Below are 18,158 nucleotides of genomic sequence, written 5' to 3'. Positions count from 1 at the left end.
TGGGAGAGAATTATGTCTTTGATCCCAGTCTTTTAAGAGTGTGATTGGAGGGATTTCTTCAGACATGATCTTAAAGATCGTTGCATTCACAGCATCAACAGTGTTTTATTAGAACAGTAATGCTTGAAGACATAAATCTTATACTGCAACAGCCTTTTCACAAATTAAAAATTGTTTTCTCCCAATACATGTTCTCATGTATTTGTTCAAGAATCATTCTTTGTCTACAGAGAAAGAAATTTTTTAAGGTTTGATACATCCTTATTAGTTTTCCATGAGAGAGTTGACTCTGGAACTCACAAGGTGCAGTGGATTGCCATCCAACTTATTTCATGACCACTGAATATTTGGCTGTATTCATTTGCCCTTGTCAGAGGTGAATGACAAGAGCTTCTTGCTGAGAGCAGCTTCTTGCTGAGCTTTTCAGAGAAGTTCCCTGCTATTGCCATGGTTTCCCTCAAACAGTTACATGACAATCCTAGGAGAGCTGACAGTCTAAATCCTACAAGTATCCATCTAGTGTGGTGTCCTCCTTCCAAATATGTCTTTCAAAAATAGTGCAAAACACTACAATGATCAGATATGGAATAACTTGCTTTCCAACTTAAACTCTTCCTACTCAGTAATATTTGGATATTTTATTCTAAGGCCAAAGTATATGATATGAATATCTATCGGGAATAATTTAATTCTTCATTTTTCTAGTCCTTTATCTCTTTTCTATTCATAGAAAGAAAAAATTGTTTTAAACTTCACTAAATTATGCATTCTCATTACATATTTCATAGCTCAATCCAATGTTTTATGAAGAGTAGATCTTCCTGTCTGTTCTGCATGTTTCTTAATATAACTCCATGTTCCTTCTTTCTTTGTGAGATATACTAAAAGGTCCTGATTATCTTTCCTATTTTTATACTTTTAACCATAATACTTTCTTTGTTTTATAATCCTATTCCTCTTAGGCATGCTCTCCACAACTATTTATAGCCCATCTGTAGTCATCAGAGCCTTTATTTCTACTGGATTTTAACGAGCACGTCACTTCGTATTTTTCTTAATGAAAATGAACTGTGAGAATCTACATGAGTTTTACTCACAAAGCCCAGCTGACAGACTTAATTTGGACCGCAGGAGGTTGAACTAATGGTTTGTTGTCCCTCCCCCTTCTGCACCATCTCTCTCAGTTGCCTTTGATTTTTAAAATTTAACTAAATCTTTTAGCACATCAGTCAGGTATTTCAGAACCATGGACTGTGTTTACAGTCCTCTCAACTTGACTAAGTAGATTGTGTTTCACAAATTTTGTCACTTTATTTGCTCACTAATTTTTGTCAAGTTACTGAGAAGCAAATAAAAAAAATTTACTAGATAGCACTTCAGTAACCCACTTTTCTATATCTATCTTTGTTTTCATGTTATGATAATTAATTGTTTAATTCCATGATTTGGTTTCTGTCTCTCAGATGGTTTGGTTTTTTGAATAGTGATGCTATTGTTTCACACCTCAGTGACTCAAATAATGATGTTCTTTTGTTTCACACCTCAGGGGTTCTCACTAAGGTATTTTTTCTAACAGGCCAGGTCAAAGGTCCATAGAGTTCTAAATCCAAGATGCCACCTCTTCTTACATGTAAAACTTTTGTTACCTGTGACAATATATTTATCAAGTTTTCCTATTTCTTACACATTTTACAGGAGAGAATTACATATTCGATCCCAATCTTGTAAGAGCGTGATTGGAGGGATTTCTTCAGACATGATCTTAAAAATCATTGCATTCATAGCATCAATAGTGTTTTATTGGAACAGTAATAGACTTCTAAATCCAAGATACCACTTCTTCTTACATGTAAAACCTTTGTTACCTTAAGGAGGAACAGCACTTTTTGTTGGATCATTTGGAATTGGTAGCATTGCACCTACAAGGCATCTGTAGGCAGTAGCATCCAGTATCACTCAATAGACTGTGCCACTGCAACAAGCTACTAGAGAGGCTGTGCACTTTCTTCTAGTGAAAAAAACTGCATTTTTCATTATGTGTATACAAAATATTTACTATCTAAAAATGTCTAGTCCTGGAACTTAGTTAATATTTGCCCTCAATAAAAATAAAGAAATCAGGCATTTAATTTATTCCTTGAACAAAAAAAAAATTAAATACACATAGGATATAACAATAAATACATCTTTGCACACACACAAAAATATCCCACTTTCCTGACCATCATCTGAAATATCAAATTCCCAGAAGAACAAATTATTGGTTACCCTACTGTTACTATTAATTTTGAAAAATAACATGATACCTGACCTTAAAATATGGTAGATGAATATAAATTCCTTTTTCAAGATAAGACATTATTTTTCACAAGGATTAAAATGATTATTCAGTTGTTCAAGGACAAAACATCACAGAATCACAGAATCACAGAAATTCTAGGTTGGAAGAGACCTTTAAGATCATCGAGTCCAACCCATGTTCTAACACCTCAACTAGATCATGGCACCAAGTGCCACATCCAGTCTTTTTTTAAACTCTTCGAGGGATGGCGACTCTACCACCTCCCTGGGTAGATGATTCCAGTATTTGACCACTCTTTCTGTAAAATACTTCCTCCTTAATTCTAGCCTGTATCTCCCTTGACGCAGCTTGAGACTGTGTCCTCTTGTTCTGTCTGTTGTTGCCTGGAAAAAGAGACCAACCCCCAGCTCACCACAGCCACCCTTCAGGAAGCTGAAGAGAGTGATAAGGTCACCCCTGAGTCTCCTTTTCTCCAGGCTGAACAACCCCAGCTCCCTCAGTCGTTCTTCATATGGCTTGTGTTCCAAGCCTTTCACCAGCCTCGTTGCTCTCCTTTGGACACGCTCAAGCATCTCAACATCCCTCCTAAAGTGAGGGGCCCAGAACTGGACGCAATACTCCAGGTGAGGCCTCACCAGTGCTGAGTACAGGGGAAGAATGACCTCCCTGCTCCTGCTGGCCACACCGTTCCTGATACTGGCCAGGATGCCACTGGCCTGTATGGCCCCCAGGCACACTGCTGGCTCGTGTCCAGCCGACTGTCAACCAGCACCCCCAGGTCCCTTTCCACCTGAGCACTGTCCAGCCACACCGTTCCTAGCTTATATCGTTGCAGGGGGTTATTGTGGCCAAAGTGCAGGACTCGGCACTTGGACTTATTGAACTTCATCCCATTAGATTCTGCCCATCCATCCAACCATTCCAAGTCCCTCTGCAAAGCCCTCTGTCCCTCTAACAGATCAACACACGTTCCCAGCTTAGTGTCATCTGCAAATTTGCTAATAAAGGACTCTAAGCCCTCATCCATGTCATCAATAAAAATATTAAACAGAACTGGCTCCAGCACAGATCCCTGAGGGACACCACTGGTGACTGGTCACCAGCTGGATGCAGCACCATTCACCACCACCCTCTGGCCTGGCCATGCAGCCAGTTCTGAACCCAGCAAAGAGTGCTCCTGTCCAAGCCACGGGCTGCCAGCTTGTCTAGGAGTATGCTGTGGGAGACAGTGTCAAAGGCCTTGCTGAAATCCATGTAAACAACATCTACAGCCTTCCCTGCATCCACTAGGCAGGTTACCTGGTCATAAAAGGTGACCAGGTTGGTCAAACATGACCTACCCCTCCTAAATCCATGCTGGCTGGGTCTGATACCCTGGCCATCTTGTAAATTTTGCGTTAGGCTGACTGGTCTATAATTACCAGGATCTTCCTTTGCACCTTTTTTGTGAATGGGTATCACATTGGCCAGCTTCCAGTCATCCGGAACCTCACCAGTGAGCCAGGACTGTTGGTAAATGATGGAGAGTGGCTTTGCAAGCTCATTTGCCAGCTCTCTCATTACCCTGGGGTGGATCCCGTCTGGTCCCATAGATTTATGAACATCTAAGCATTTCAGTAGTTCTATGACTGCCTCCTCTTGGATAATGGGGGGACCATTCTGCTTCCTGTCACCATCAACCAGCCCAGGCGGGCAGGTGTCTTGAGGGCAAGTCATCTTCCCACTAAAAACTGAGGCAAAATAGGCATTAAGCACTTCTGCCTTTTCCTCATCTTCAGATACTAAGTTCCCTCCTTTGTCCAATAAAGAACAAAGGTTGGTCTTACCTTTCCTTCGACCATTAATATATTTGTAAAAACATTTTTTATTATCCTTTACAGAAGTTGCCATTCTAAGTTCAAACTGAGCTTTGGCCTCCCTAATTTTTTTCCTGCATGCTCTAGCAGCCTTCTTGAATACTTCCTTAGAGACCTGACCCTTCTACCAACGCTGATACATCCTCTTTTTATTTTAAGTTCCTCCAAAACCTCCTTGCCCAGCCAGGCTGGACGTTTACCCCGTTGACTGCTCTTTCAGCACACAGGGATGGTCTGTTCCTGTGCCCTCAAGATCTCTGTTTTGAGGTATGCCCACCCTTCCTGAACTCCTTTGTTCTTTAGGACTGCTTCCCAAGGGACGCTCTGAATAAGTGTCCTAAACAGGCCAAAGTCTGCCCTCCGGAAGTCCAATGCAACAGTTTTACTGGTGCTCTTCCTGACTTCACTAAATATTGAGAACTCTATTATTTCGTGATCACTCTGCCCCAAGCAACCTCCAACCACCACATCTCCCACCAGCCCATCTCTGTTTGCAAACAGCAGATCTAACATAGTCCCTCCCCTGGTGGGTTCACCCACCAGCTGCAACAAAAAGTTGTCCTCCATACATTCTAAGAATTTCTTGGACTGCCTCTTTAATGCTGTATTAAGTTCCCAGCAGATGACTGGTAGGTTGAAGTCACCCACAAGAACAAGGACAAGGACAAGGACAAGGACAAGAACAAGAACAAGAACAAGAACAAGAACAAGAACAAGAACAAGAACAAGAACAAGAACAAGAACAAGAACATACTGCAAAATGAAAACTTTGCAACTGCAGGCACTCTTTAAACCAGCTTGGAGATAGGCTGAAAGGTGAGGAATTTATTTTCATGTAAATTCGGTGCTTGCATTTCAGGCAGAAACATCCCTTCCTCCTTGCAACATTATTTTTGAAACTAGATTAAATCGTTCATCAAGTTTTTTTTTCTCAAAGCACTAGGCATTCCAAAATGGAAGTGCTGTCTCCAGTACACTGTGAAACTAAATTTTGTTTGATGAACTCATAAAGTAACAAGTTTGACACACTCTTCCAAATTTTATCAAGTCATCATTTACAGGGGTTCAGAGTCACAGCCTATATAAAAACTCTCAAGAGACCCTTCCTGTCCTAACTGCTCAGCACAAATGCTCTTCATTCTCACAAAATTCCACACTGCTCAGTTCCACTATGCAATTTGCTTTCTTGTAGTCTAACTGGGCCCAGAGAATGGTGGAGTTACGTCCAGATGATGGCCAGTCACAAGCGGTGCTCTGCAGGGCTCGGTGCTGGGGCCTGTCCTGTTCAGTATCTTCACTGACAAACCAGGGGATCAAGTGAACCCTTAGTCACTTTGCACCAAGATGTGCAGAACTGTTGATCTGCTGGAGGGCAAGAAGACTCTGCAGAGAGATCTGAACAGGCTGGATCGATGGGCTCAGGTCAATGGTCTGAGGTTCAACAAGGCCCAGTGCTGGATCCTGCCCTTGTGTCACAACAACCCAGGCAGTGCTAGAGGCTTGGGGAAGAGTCACTGGAAAGCTGCCCAGTGGAAAAGGACCTGGGGGTGCTGGTTGGCAGCAGCTGAACATGAGCCAGGGTGTGCCCAGGTCGCCAAGAAGGCCAGTGGCATCCTGGCCTGGATCAGCAACAGCGTGGCCAGCAGGACAGTCTACCCTGTACTGGGCACTGGTGAGGCCACACCTCAAATCCTGTGTTCTGTTTGGGCCCCTCACTACACAAGGACATTGAGGGGCTGGAGTGTGTCCAGAGAAGGGCAATGGAACTGGTGAAGGATGTGACACACAAGTCTTATGAGAAAAAGCTGAGGGTGCTGGGGTTGTTTAGCCTGGAATAAAGGAGGCTCAGGGGAGGCCTTATCTCTCTCTACAACCACCTGAAGGGAGGCTGTAGCCATGTGGTGGCCAGTCTCTTCTCCCAAAACACAAACGGCAGGACAAGAGGATATAGATTCAAGCTGTGCCAGGAGAGGTTGAGGTTGGACATCCGAATACCTTAGAAGTGTTCAAAAGTCAAGATTTTTTGTTACTCACTTGTCACCTCTACTGATTTACAAACCTCCCCTACATGCCATCACAATCCTTTCCTCAAAACCAAGACTCCTTGGAACAGAAGCAGCTACACTTTTGTGAGGGTTGGATGAGTGGACAGTGGGGTAGATTGAAAACTAGGTGACTGGCAGATCCCAGAAAGTCATGATCAGTGGCACAGGGTATATTTGGAGGCCTGTCATTAGTGTTGTCCCCCAAAACTCAATATTGGGTCCAGTACTGTTTAATTTGTCCATCAATGACTTGGATGAAGGGACAGAGGCCTCCTCAGCAAATTAGTAACACAAAGCTAGGAGGAGTGGCTGATACCCCAGAGGGCTGTGCCATGCTTCAGAAGGACCTCAACAGGGTGGAGAAATGGACAAAGAACCTTCTGAAGTTTAACCAAGGTACACACAGGTTCTGGCATGGGAAGGATAACACCCTGTACCAGCACAAACTGGGGGTCGACCTGCTGCAAAGCAGCTCTGCAAAGAAGGACCTGGTGATCCTGGTGGACAACAAGCTGTCCATGAGCCAGCAGTCCCCTTGTGGCCAAGAAAGGGATCCTGGGATACACTAGGAAGAAAGCATCACTAACAGGTCAAGGAAGGTGATCCTACTCCTCTATTCAACCCCAATGGGGCCACAATTGGTGTTCCATGTCCAGTTCTGGGCTCCTCAGTAGAATACATGGATCTCCTGCAGTGAATATAGCGGAAGGTAACAAAGACAATTGAGGGACTGGAGCACTTCTCTTACAAGGACAGATTTGGGCCTGTTTAGCCTCAGGAAGAGACAAGTAAGAAACAACCCCACCAATATGTGCACATATCTAAAGAGTGGTGCCAAGAGGATGGAGCCAGGCTCTCGTCCGTCGTTCTAAGCAGTAGCACATAAGGCAACTGGCAGAAACTGATGCACAGGAAGCTCCACCTGAACAAGAGGAAGAGCTTTACTGTGCAGGTGACTGCACACTGGAACAGATTGTCCAGAGAGGTTGTGGAGTCTCCCCCACTGGAGACACTCAAGAACCATCTGGGCACAATTCTTTGCTCTGGGATGATTCTCTTTAAGCACAGATTTGACCAGGTGACCCACTCTGGTCCCTTCCAACTTGACCGTTCTGAGATTCTGTGATTATGTAAAACAACACCGTTGGGATCCAGACTGGCCGCTTCATTTTACGGCAGACGAAGCGGGACTTCACACCTCTGGTCCCTCCCTGGCCGCTGCCCGGTGACGGGAGCGCGCCCGCCGGTCTCGCTCGCGACGCGCGCAACGGCCGCCGGGCGGCGAACGCGGGCGCAGTACGCGCTACCATGGCCCTCCCCGCCTGCGCTTTCTACGGCGAAGATGAAGATCCCGATGACGATGACGATCCCGATCCCGCTGCTGCTCCACCCGGCGGCGGAAGTGGAACGACGCGGAGGGCGCTAACTCATTCCGATATCACACCGCCGAAGTGGCGCTTTTGTCGCCAGGCTTTTCCCACCCGCCTGCCCCGCGCCCCCTCGCACCACTCCGCACGGCCGGCAGCGCAGCCACCACCATCCCTCTACTTCCCTAACTCCCACCCTCTCCTTCCGGGCCTCCACGGCGCCTCCTTCCCCGGCTTCCGGGCCGGCTCCGCCTCCTCCTTCCCCTGCCGGGACATATTTTGCCGAGCGGGGGCGCTGGCGGGCCCGGCAGTAGTAGCCGTCGCTGCCGCCATCGTTGCAGGACGGTTTCAGTCTTCTCAGCTCCCCAACATGGCAGCAGCGGCGGGAGGCAGCCGCGCATCTCGCAGGCCGGCGCTGCTGACCCCTCGCGGCAACGGGGACCGCACCGTGTTCCTCTTCGACCGGCGCCGGGAGCAGGCGGACCCGGACGAGAAAGTGCTCAGCTACGGCAAGGACAACTACCGCGCTTTCCGCAGCGCCGTCTGCCAGGTACGCGGCAGGGCGGGCGCGTCGGTGGCGTTGTTTCACGAGTGAGCGTCCGTCCCTGAGGCGCTGGGGCTGGGGGGCGGCTGGGGCGGGGCGGGGGTGTCACAGCCTACTCGGGGGCCGCCGCGCCCGCCGCCTGCCCGCCAGCTTTGTTGCCGGGATAGGTGGGCGGCCATGGCGGAGAGCCCGCGGCCGCCCCGTCGCCGTCGCCTTTCTCCCGCAGCCCGAGAGGCCGGTGCGGGGCGGCGGCGGGAGCAGCCCCTGGCGGCGGGCGGGAAGGCAGCGGGCGGCCCCTCAGCGCCCCCGCGCGGGGAGCGGCGGCGGCGGGCGCGGTGCCGCGCTCCGGAGGGCGTTTGTAGCTGACGCGGTGCTTGGTGCCCGGTCACAGCGCCGGCTCGGGGGTCTCGCAGGTCGCTTCCAACCGAGATGGTTCTGTGGCTCTGTTTCTGTTGTCCAAAGTATCGGCGATGAGCGCCGTTTCCCGTCTGCAGCCGTGGCTGCCATTTAAATACCGTGTCTGGCGGCGCCTTTGCTCTGTCGCGTGTCCTTTCGGTTCTTTTTCTCTGTCGTAACGCGAAACGAAACTTACTCCGTCTTCACAGCTCGGGAAGGTGGAGATTGTTTTCCGCGTACGGGCTGTTCCCAGTAGTTTGCTGGCGCTGCCAGTAGGCATCGCCCGTTTCTGTCATGGTTTCGTTTTCTGAGCGAGTGGTGAATGCCATAAACCTCTTAGCTGCCTGCATGTTTCACCATGTGAAATGCGCAGGAAAATCAGCTCTGAATTTCTGTACTAATTTAGTCTGATAAAAAATTTAATTTTAGTTTCTTTATCCAGTATAATTTGCACTTCGTTTTCTAGCATGTAAATTCTATTTTTTACATATAGATTGGATTATAATAAATATCCGGTTTACATTTTAATAAATATAATTATTTCTAAATTTTATAAAAATGTATCGATTATTTATGAACAGTATAAATACTACCAAGTATCACTTTTCTATGTAATATAACTATATCATGATTAAATATATAATTAATATAATTATATGTGATGATAATTATATAGAAGATACAGGCAAAATATTTATTGAGGAAAAAATAACTAAATAAGTAGTGTATAAATTGTTCTATGTCTAGACAGTGTTTCTTGTAATGGCTTCCTACTGTGATGGAAGCTTTGAGTTTCCAGTGTCAGCAGAGACAGCTGTCATTTGTGATTGCAGAGTTCTGTGTCCAAAATGGCATCGCCATGGCAGAGGCATCTTCCCTAGAAGTGTCCACAAAAGGAGTGGAGGTGGCACTTTGTGATATGATATGGTTTAGAGAGTATGAAGTCTTGGAAGACTGGGAAGTCTTTTCCAGCCTTTTTGATTCTGTACTCATAAATAAAGGGGCTGTGGAGTGTTTTGCTTTGTCTGATCCGTGCCCGATAAAGACATGAATGCACTACAGTGTAACATTCTGGAAAGCTAGACTGTGGGGTGGGTTCATGACCTTCCAAGGGTTTGTATCTCCTGTGAGTAATTCATGAGTGTTACATAATTTTCTTCTAGAATTGTCTTAATAGATACAACTACGCCTAGCAGATGGGCTCAAGAATACTAAGTATTTTCAGTAGTTGAGGCGAATATGTACCTGATGAACCCATCCCTCTTTTAATTTTGTATTTTATCGACGAGCTGAGTTTACCACTAATTTACAATTTGTTATAGAACGGAGTCTGTCTTTTCTGGGCTTTTTTACATATACTGCACACTCCAGTGACTTAATGTTTCCATACGTCCACATGGTGTTCAGTTCACAGAGCTTTTGGCATATTCGCAGTTTTATTAAGAACTAAGCCATCATCACCAGCTGTGACACATCTTGGGTACAAACAGCTTTGGGGATTTTTTTACCAGAGAAATGTTTTGATGTTTTGAAGTTGGTACCTTAATGCTGTTAGGCAGACTTCTTGCATGGGCAGCCAAGCGTGTGAGAAGCCTGATGCTGCAAAGCAGACCTTGCTGAGTTTGAATGTGCTGCCTGTGAAAGTACAATTTTCAAGTATAGTTTTTTTACTATGTTTAATATTACAAGCCTTGTCACCAGTCCTGGTGGCTGTTTTGCGTATTAAGGGTAACAGTCTGTGCTCTTACAAACTTATGCAGCAAGAACCTCAGCTGATTATTCTCTTAGAGAAAGACCTTCTCCAATAATGTGTTTACTGTTATGAATAGGAACGAGGCCAAACTTTCTCTGGAGAAAGAGGTTCTCGTTTATTAAAACAGCTGCAAGGAACAGAGTACCCAGGATAAGCCCAGGCACCCACACAGCGAGCCAAAACCAGAACAGTGCGCTAACCCCAAGTGCACTGGGTTCTCCCCACAAAACAAGTCTCCAAAAAAAGAACCCCGACCCAACCGAACACCCCCCATTTATAGCCCCCTTTGAGTCCAGGATTGGTCCGTTTTGGATCCGCATGGTGATTGGTCCATTTCCAGGCGTCTCATTGGTCTTTAATGCCATTCATTCTGGACCAATCGTTTCTGCAGGGCTTCAAATGATTGGTCAGATCTTCCATCCAATCCGTCTTCAACCTCGCCTTACCCCGCCAGACCGCCCTTCCACCAAACCCTGGAGCCTTGTCCTAGAACATTCTAATCAGCCCTCCCCTTAACATAATACAATTAATATAACATAATTAATACAATATAATTGAACTATAACCTAATTTAACGTAACTTAACTTTTACCTATAACATTTGCCATCGGTGAGTGTGGTCAGAGATGCCTCTGTCACTGCTACTTTCAGTGTAATGACTCTTTGCACTTTGCAACCGTCATCATCTGATATGTGGGGCATCTGACTCTAAAAAAGGGCTGAGACAGGTGGATTGGCATGACCTCTAAATGTTGGTACAGTGAAAACTGGGCAGGCAGAGGGTTGGGATGTTTGCTACCTCATGTCTCCCACACCAACAATATACAAGTTCTAGGACTTCTGGAAGAACATTTTAGCTTCTCAGTTCTCCAAGAGCTTTGTAAATTGTGTTTCTCTGAGTGTTGCACTCCAAAGTTCTCCATTTCTGGCATCTTGAAAGTTGCAACTAATTACTTTTAGGAGAAAGTGATGAATGGGTTCACTGGCTTGGGACAGACTTTCCTAGGTTCGTGGTGCTGAAAAGAGCAGGGAAGTAATGAAAGCTCAGGAAGAATGATTCTTTTGTTAAGCGGATTTTGAGTTAGTTCATACTAAGTTGAAGTGGAATGTTGTAGTCACTTTTAGACAATTCAAGCTGTTAGGCACTGTCAGACTGCTTGATTGGGCAGATACCAAGTATGCAGCAATGTTGTTTCCACAGGTCTCCTGTCTGGTGGCTCAGCCTCAGTACAGGCTCAGCTTTCAATGGACTTTGGCAATTTGTCATGCAGCTGAATGATGTGAGTGCAGCAGCAAAGGCACTCCCATGTGGTCATGGATGACAAGGATGCCAGAAATATTAAGGTCTTGGAACTGTGTATGTTGTGAACATCTTCCTGTGGCACAAGAGGATTCTTCTGGGTAGATCTGAATGTATAGGAGTCAAATCCTACCAAAAATTATGAAATTAAACCTGATTGTGGTATGCAATGATCCTGAGTTGAAAATACTTAAGTACCTGAAGGCATGGTCTTAGGCTGCTACTTCTGAGACTTAGGGATTTTTTTTCATAATGCAGAGAGAAGGTATTTTCTTGTTTGTGGAGCAGAATTGATTCAGCCACTTCAGAGGCTGATTTAGGAGCTTATGTGTGTTGTGTCTGTTGTCATATAAAATATTCCTCTGTTATTACTAAAATATTCTTAATTAAATTTTGAAATTTTGGGAGGGGGCTTTAAGCAAATTTTTGGTTTTTTACTATCCCCTAAGTAGTTAATCCATGTCTGTGTAGTTGGAAGTGGCTTTATATACTGATAAATTAGCCTTTCATTCTCAGTGTTGCAGAAGGGAAGATTTAGGGAAAAAAATCTTTTAAGAGGGTGGCTCTTATATGGTCTTTGTTCTTCATCCTTGCAGTGATCAATCCTAAAGCAGAAAGCTCTTAATTAAGAATAATACTAGCTCGAGTATTTAGTTTGTGCCTATGTGGAGCAGTCATATAATTTCAGTCTACAGAATCATGAAGTTTTAAGGTGAATAAGGGGGTTCAGTGCTGTGTGTTGCTTCTTCTTGGCAGTACAGTTTCTTGTGCTCCTTATTGTTGTCTTCTGTTAGGTCTGTACCCTACTGCTTGTCCTGATCTTTAGAGTATAATTCAAAAATACTTAGTAGCAGTAAGCAAAATGTAGCTAAACCGTTGGCAGCTAATCTGAGATTCCTTGCTCACCTTATCCAGGTGCACAGTGGAACTGGAACACTTCAGTTTGTTGCTGAGATGGCAGAAATCCTTCAGTCACTTAGAGAGGCCATGCTCCTTTGATAGCAGAAAGGTGTCTGTGCTGAAAACTGCACAGACGTTTAGCTACGTATGGAGGGATTTTTAAGAGGATTTGAGGTGAACTACCAGTCTGAAGACAGTTAATGGTACTAAGATTAGGGTAACTATTTGTATAGGATCCAAAGTCATTGGTGAATGCTTCCTTAGTTCTTCTGAAGCTTCTCTTCATTGTTGTGATCTCCTTGTGTAAAAGAAAGAAAGCATAGATCTGTAATCTATGTAAAAAGTAAATATCTGTAATTAAATACTCAACAAATATCACAATAAACCAATGTTTTTTGCTTTTAGTCTTTTGTCGAGATTCCCATTGTATCCTAACCTGCTTACTATTTAAATAGATATTTAAATAGATTTTGCCAATCCACCCAAATAAATTCCAATGTCTCAGTGAGCCAAGAAGCAGAAAAGGATATTTATTAAGATGGTGCATGGAAAATAAGCATAAGTGTAATATCAAATCAAGACAAGAAATAAGTGAAAATTTTGGTGAATATTTGCTTACAATGCGCAATAAATAAAGTATAATCAAATTATTTGCAATCAAAGAATAAATATTAGGAACTTCTGCAAGTTTGTATCACCAAAGCATCATTCTGATAAATGTTTAATAGAGATATGTCCATTAATGATAATATCAGTCCATCTTGCAATAATTGTATTTTTGTATTTTAAGCCCTATGTTTGTTTAGCAATTTTAGCAATTCTGTGTAACCAGAAACTAAGAATATATGTATTTTAAACATGCTAGGCATACACAAAGCAAGTTTCTCTTTGATTTTTAAAGACACTGCTAGAAATACTGTAAGATGCAGCAATGCTGTAATTTTTTTTCCAACACTGTCACACTGTATTTCAGGCATCACTGAAATTGTTATTGATGTTTTGATGGGAAGAAGGATGCAGTTTGCCTACCTTTGTGCATTTGGGTACAGCCTTATGTGCATCAGTTGATTTGGAAAGCTGAGTGGCTTGTAGGTTCCTGGTCAAATTCAAGTGTTGGCAACACAGTCAGATGAAGAGTACCTGCAGTCTTTAGGATTAGTTATCCAGGTGCAGTTGTTAGATGTGATGAAATATTTTTTGGTTTTGAAGAGTGGTTTGTGAATTCTTGTTCCTTTAACAAGTGGTGCCATACAAACTATTTTGGTAGGAGAAGCTGGCATGAAGTTAATGTTCAAGTTTTGGCTGATAGCTGCACTGAGTATTTGTGATTGTGATTTTAGATGTGGTAGTTTGTGAAGATCTTGTGGAAGTTACTGTCTAGACTCAGACTAAGTCTAGTAACATGCTCTTTGTAGAAATTCTGGGGTCCCAAGCTTCTTTCTGCTTGCTAAAAGTTGCAAATCTTGAAAAGATGTCTGAGTTAATGCATTATTCTGGACAAATACACTTGTGACTTCTGTAGAGATGTTGTGTCATACCATTTGCCTCTTTTCTTTTTTTCTCTTTTTCCATCAAAATTGTGATAAAACTTTAAGGCATCTCAAAAACCTATTCTATTACTGGATCTTGTGATACATAGCAATGTTCTAGGTGTTTCTGTTAAACTCTTAGTTCTTAACTTCTTAACATCTTCTATTGATTACTTTTCGTAAATATTTAGAGGTGTATCAACTGAACTTCTGAAAGTAGTGAAGCTTTTAAGTATGACAGAGGACAAGGACCTTGAAGTTCTGCAAATGTTATCCTCTGTAATTTGTTCTTTAGATGGAGATGGTGCTGTCAATAAAGGATGGTTGGAAAATATTTTTAGAGCGTTAGTGTTCATTGCAGGTTTTTGTCTGCAGATAGTCTCTAAAAACCATTTGACCAGAATACACAGGCTCCTGTGTATTTCTGTAATATATAATTTTTTTATTTTAGCTCTAAGAAATGTTTAGAAATAATTTCTACCTTTATTTTTAATTTTAGCTGCTTTTCTAGAGACTTTTGGATTCCTCTTAGTTAATGTCCAAATATATTATATAAAAGTTTGTGTTGTGCCATTAGGGAAGCTTATTGAGATTATGATTAGAGATGACTGTTATCATCCTGCCCTGCTACCATGAGTGCTTAGTCCCAGGTCCTCACTAAGACATCCTCAGCAAGTTGTCATTGTGTTGAGAACTGTCCTGACAGTGGATTGGAAAAGTTTATTTGATTAGCATTTTTATGAGGCATGTACAGTTCTCTTTTACTTCTGACAAGGTCTCCACTTAATCTTTTTATATTTTAGTTTTCATATCTGCTACTTCTATTAATTGCCTTAATATTACATAGTTGTATGAATAGTTGAGAGAGATGATACAAAAGACAGTTCTTGGCTTGAAAATCTGGGATTTGAGAATGAAAAAGTTTCCCGTAAATGAGTACTGTCATTTCATCGATTTGTTGATGTAAGAGATTTCTCTCCATTTGGACTGATAAATGTTCATTAAGTGGGCTAATTAACTGATAAATGCATGTCTTTCAGATGATAATTTGGTAAATAGCATGGGATATTCAGGTAATCAGTGCAAAATTAGAGAAGGCTACAGCCTTCTCAGTGTTTGGGTGTGGCTCTTAGCTTCATTTTTTCAGATTCCTGGACGAGTTTTTGTAAAGCAGCTGCTGGATCAATTTGAAATACTTTAAAAGCTATATTGCCTTTTGCCATGTTGGGTAGCTAAGTGTATAACTATGAAGGAGAGCATTGAAAATGACGTTATCAAATTTCTTTATGTTTAACTAATACAGTTCAGGTTCCACTTTAGAGGTTTGCATTGGCAGTACAGTTCTAATAGTCAGAAAAAATACTTCTTGGATGTGGAAGGTGACTCCATGGATGTTATGTCTCTGTTATCCTTTGGCTGCATCACTAAGGCCTGCAGCCATTTATTCTCATTATTCTCATGTGCTGTCTGCTTGGATTGGTTATGGTCAGAGGATGCAGAATTTTAAGGGTACAGAAGTTGCATATTGTAGGGAACAACTGTTTGTGTTGGAAAGGTTTGGATTCCAAGAGGTTAAACATCTTTTCTGAAGATACTGTAGTCTTGGCTTCACTGTTCTACCTTTGTCATGTTGGAGAGTGTTCTGTTCCTTCAGTTTTAAAAGTCACCACCAGGAGGACCGGAGGAAGCAGGGCAATGACTCTGTCCTTACAGCAGGTTATTTCTCCTTCACTTACTGCCTCAGGCCTCTTCATGTGACTGCTAGCTGCGGTGGTGCACACACTAAGTTAAATATTTACTCTTTGAACACCTTTTCCAAGGCAGTTAGCAAATCCAGAGGCAAAATCTATGTTGACTTCATGTTGAGTGTTTTAATTGGCTCAGTAGGCAGGTAAGACTTGCTGTGTGTGTAGATCAAGTAGCAGTAAAACTTTTGAGCTTTTGTGCTCATATGTGAAAGAGAAAAGAAACAGAAGTGTAAGCTGCTGAGGAGTTATCTATGGTTTGAGGTTTGTTTTGAGGTTTGTTGGGGGTTTTTTGATTTAGGAAGAAAACCTGTGACTGAAGCTGGTACACAAACTGAACCGTGCTTCTTGATTCAGACTTAAAGGTTAAAGATACCACAGTTCGTTCATGCTTTCATGTGTCATACCTGTAAAGTGCTCTGCTGAAAGCTTCTTGGGCATGTGACATTGTCTCAAACTCCTTTAGCATTATATAAATCTCATGTCATAAACATCTACCAGCAGATTGAGAACTATTAACTTTATTTATCATTAAACATAGGTGATGCTCCAGACTGATCCTCCAGTTACAAGGAGGGCATTTTTCTTGTTTGTACAGGCAGCTTTTTTTGCATCTGTATCATTCCATGGGTTTAAGGATTGATATCCTGCTGTGTGCAAAACAGGCTAAACTCAGGGGGTTTTGTTTTTCTTAATTTAACTTATTGCCTGTTAATACAAACTTCTGATGATTGATTGTGGGGGAAATTAATCACTTAGAGAAGTGATGCATTTCCTTCCCGTTTTCCAAACTCATCTTCTGTCATACACCATTCTTTTCCCATTCGTAGTTTAATTTATCCTTGTTTTCCCAATGCACATCTCATGGTCAATCCCAATTCCTTTAGGCAACAGGTGGTGTGAGACATCAGGGCATGTGCAGGACTTTATTCTGCTGCTCGTGCTGTTGGTTTTCCTGCTATGATGAATTGCCATAGGTCTCAGTTCCATGGGAGTAGGAGGACAGAGAGAGGAGATTCTGTGCCCTGATGTGGGTCCTCCATGGGCCTCAGCACCTTTGGGACCCTCCTTGCTCTGGTATGGAGAACATCCTTTCAGCGGGTCTGTCCTGGGCAATGTCTCCTGATGCATCTCCTCTGTTGCTTCTCTTTTGTCTCTTCTATGTCTTCCCTCACAAGTTGGAGCAGAAGCACCATGCGCCCTTCTGGTGGAAATTTGGGGGAGGAGTGGGTTATTTGCATGGATTTGAGAGCTATCTGCAACTGGCTATGGCTGTCACAGGGCAATTGATTGTCTCTTCTCACACTGGTCACCCCTACAGCTCTCCGACATCAAAGCCCGGCAGCGTACGCTCAGCACGCTTCCAAGTGTGGTTTAGCAACTCATTTGGTTTTCAGTCAACAGCTATGGTTGTTTTCCCAGAATATTAAAATTTTGGATTGTTGACATAATTTATACTTTTTAGGCTTTTGCTGTAATTTTTCTCTTCTCTATGTATGTAACAGTTCATCTTTGTACTATTTTAACTCTTGCATTTGCATGTAGTGATAATATGTAACCAACAGTTTAGAGTTCCTTGCCTTTTCACGTCTGCCTTTTCTAGCTTGTGGATTTATTTGAAGTTCCTATCTGTTTTTTCCCCAACGTCTCTTCTTTTGTATACAAAAAGATAAAAGCTTTCACTTAGTTGTTTGAACACATTGACTTCCAAACATTCTTTCACTGTGAATGTGCAGAGGCATTTCTGAGCATAGTGATTGTACTCTTGAAGATTTTGGTGACAGCGAAAGCTTCATCATGGTTGTGTGTCTGGATTATCATAGAATAACTCAGATTTATCACATGAATGTGTTTCTGGGTTGTCTCATAAATCTTATCAAATTGAGTTGTGTACATCTTCAGTACTTACTTGGAAAAGGGCACCATGCTGGGCTGAAAAAGACATAGCAGTGAAACCTGAACTTCTTACCAACAGAAGATACCATGTTATCTCTTACATGGACAAATCTTACTGAGAAATTAAACATTTGACCAAACACTGTCTGTTAGAACTGAATGAAAATTGCCAACTGTACTAGTAAATTGCCCAGTAGGTTCACTTTAATTCAGGAATCACCAGCAGCTTCTCGTTCTGGAAATCAGATCCACATACTGGCACAGCTGTGCAGCTGCTTCACTGCTACCTGGCGTAGTGGGAAGAGACAGGGACTAGGATAACCAAGAATGTAGGAGAGGGGGAGGGAGGAAGTAAAACAAGTAAGTCTGATATAGAAGTGAAGCATTCAAACTGAGTAATCCCCAAAGTTTACAAAGCATATGGCCTGTCAAACTGTGGCATGGACAAGAAGAACAGTAATCTGCAGTCCAGATTGCCAAACTTGGTGTGTGTACCTACCTAGTAGTTTGTGAAGTGGAAAGGAC

The 18,158-nt window shown here is 42.9% G+C and overlaps 1 protein-coding gene across 1 annotated transcript in view; it reads left to right on the top strand.

The window, feature by feature from the left end:
• Positions 1 to 7,496: 7,496 nt before the first annotated feature.
• Positions 7,497 to 18,158, top strand: part of SMCHD1 (structural maintenance of chromosomes flexible hinge domain containing 1) — a 69,463-nt gene continuing 58,801 nt past the window's right edge. Inside the window, exon 1 of the mRNA XM_074549213.1 lies at positions 7,497 to 8,120. Within this exon, the coding sequence (XP_074405314.1) occupies positions 7,512 to 8,120 (609 nt within the window). The 5' untranslated portion in view covers positions 7,497 to 7,511. The remainder of the gene's footprint in view (positions 8,121 to 18,158) is intronic.

Source organism: Zonotrichia albicollis, chromosome 1, assembly GCF_047830755.1.
Source record: "Zonotrichia albicollis isolate bZonAlb1 chromosome 1, bZonAlb1.hap1, whole genome shotgun sequence".
Classification (NCBI taxonomy): Eukaryota; Metazoa; Chordata; class Aves; order Passeriformes; family Passerellidae; genus Zonotrichia; species Zonotrichia albicollis.
This window is presented reverse-complemented; position numbering and strand designations above follow the sequence as displayed.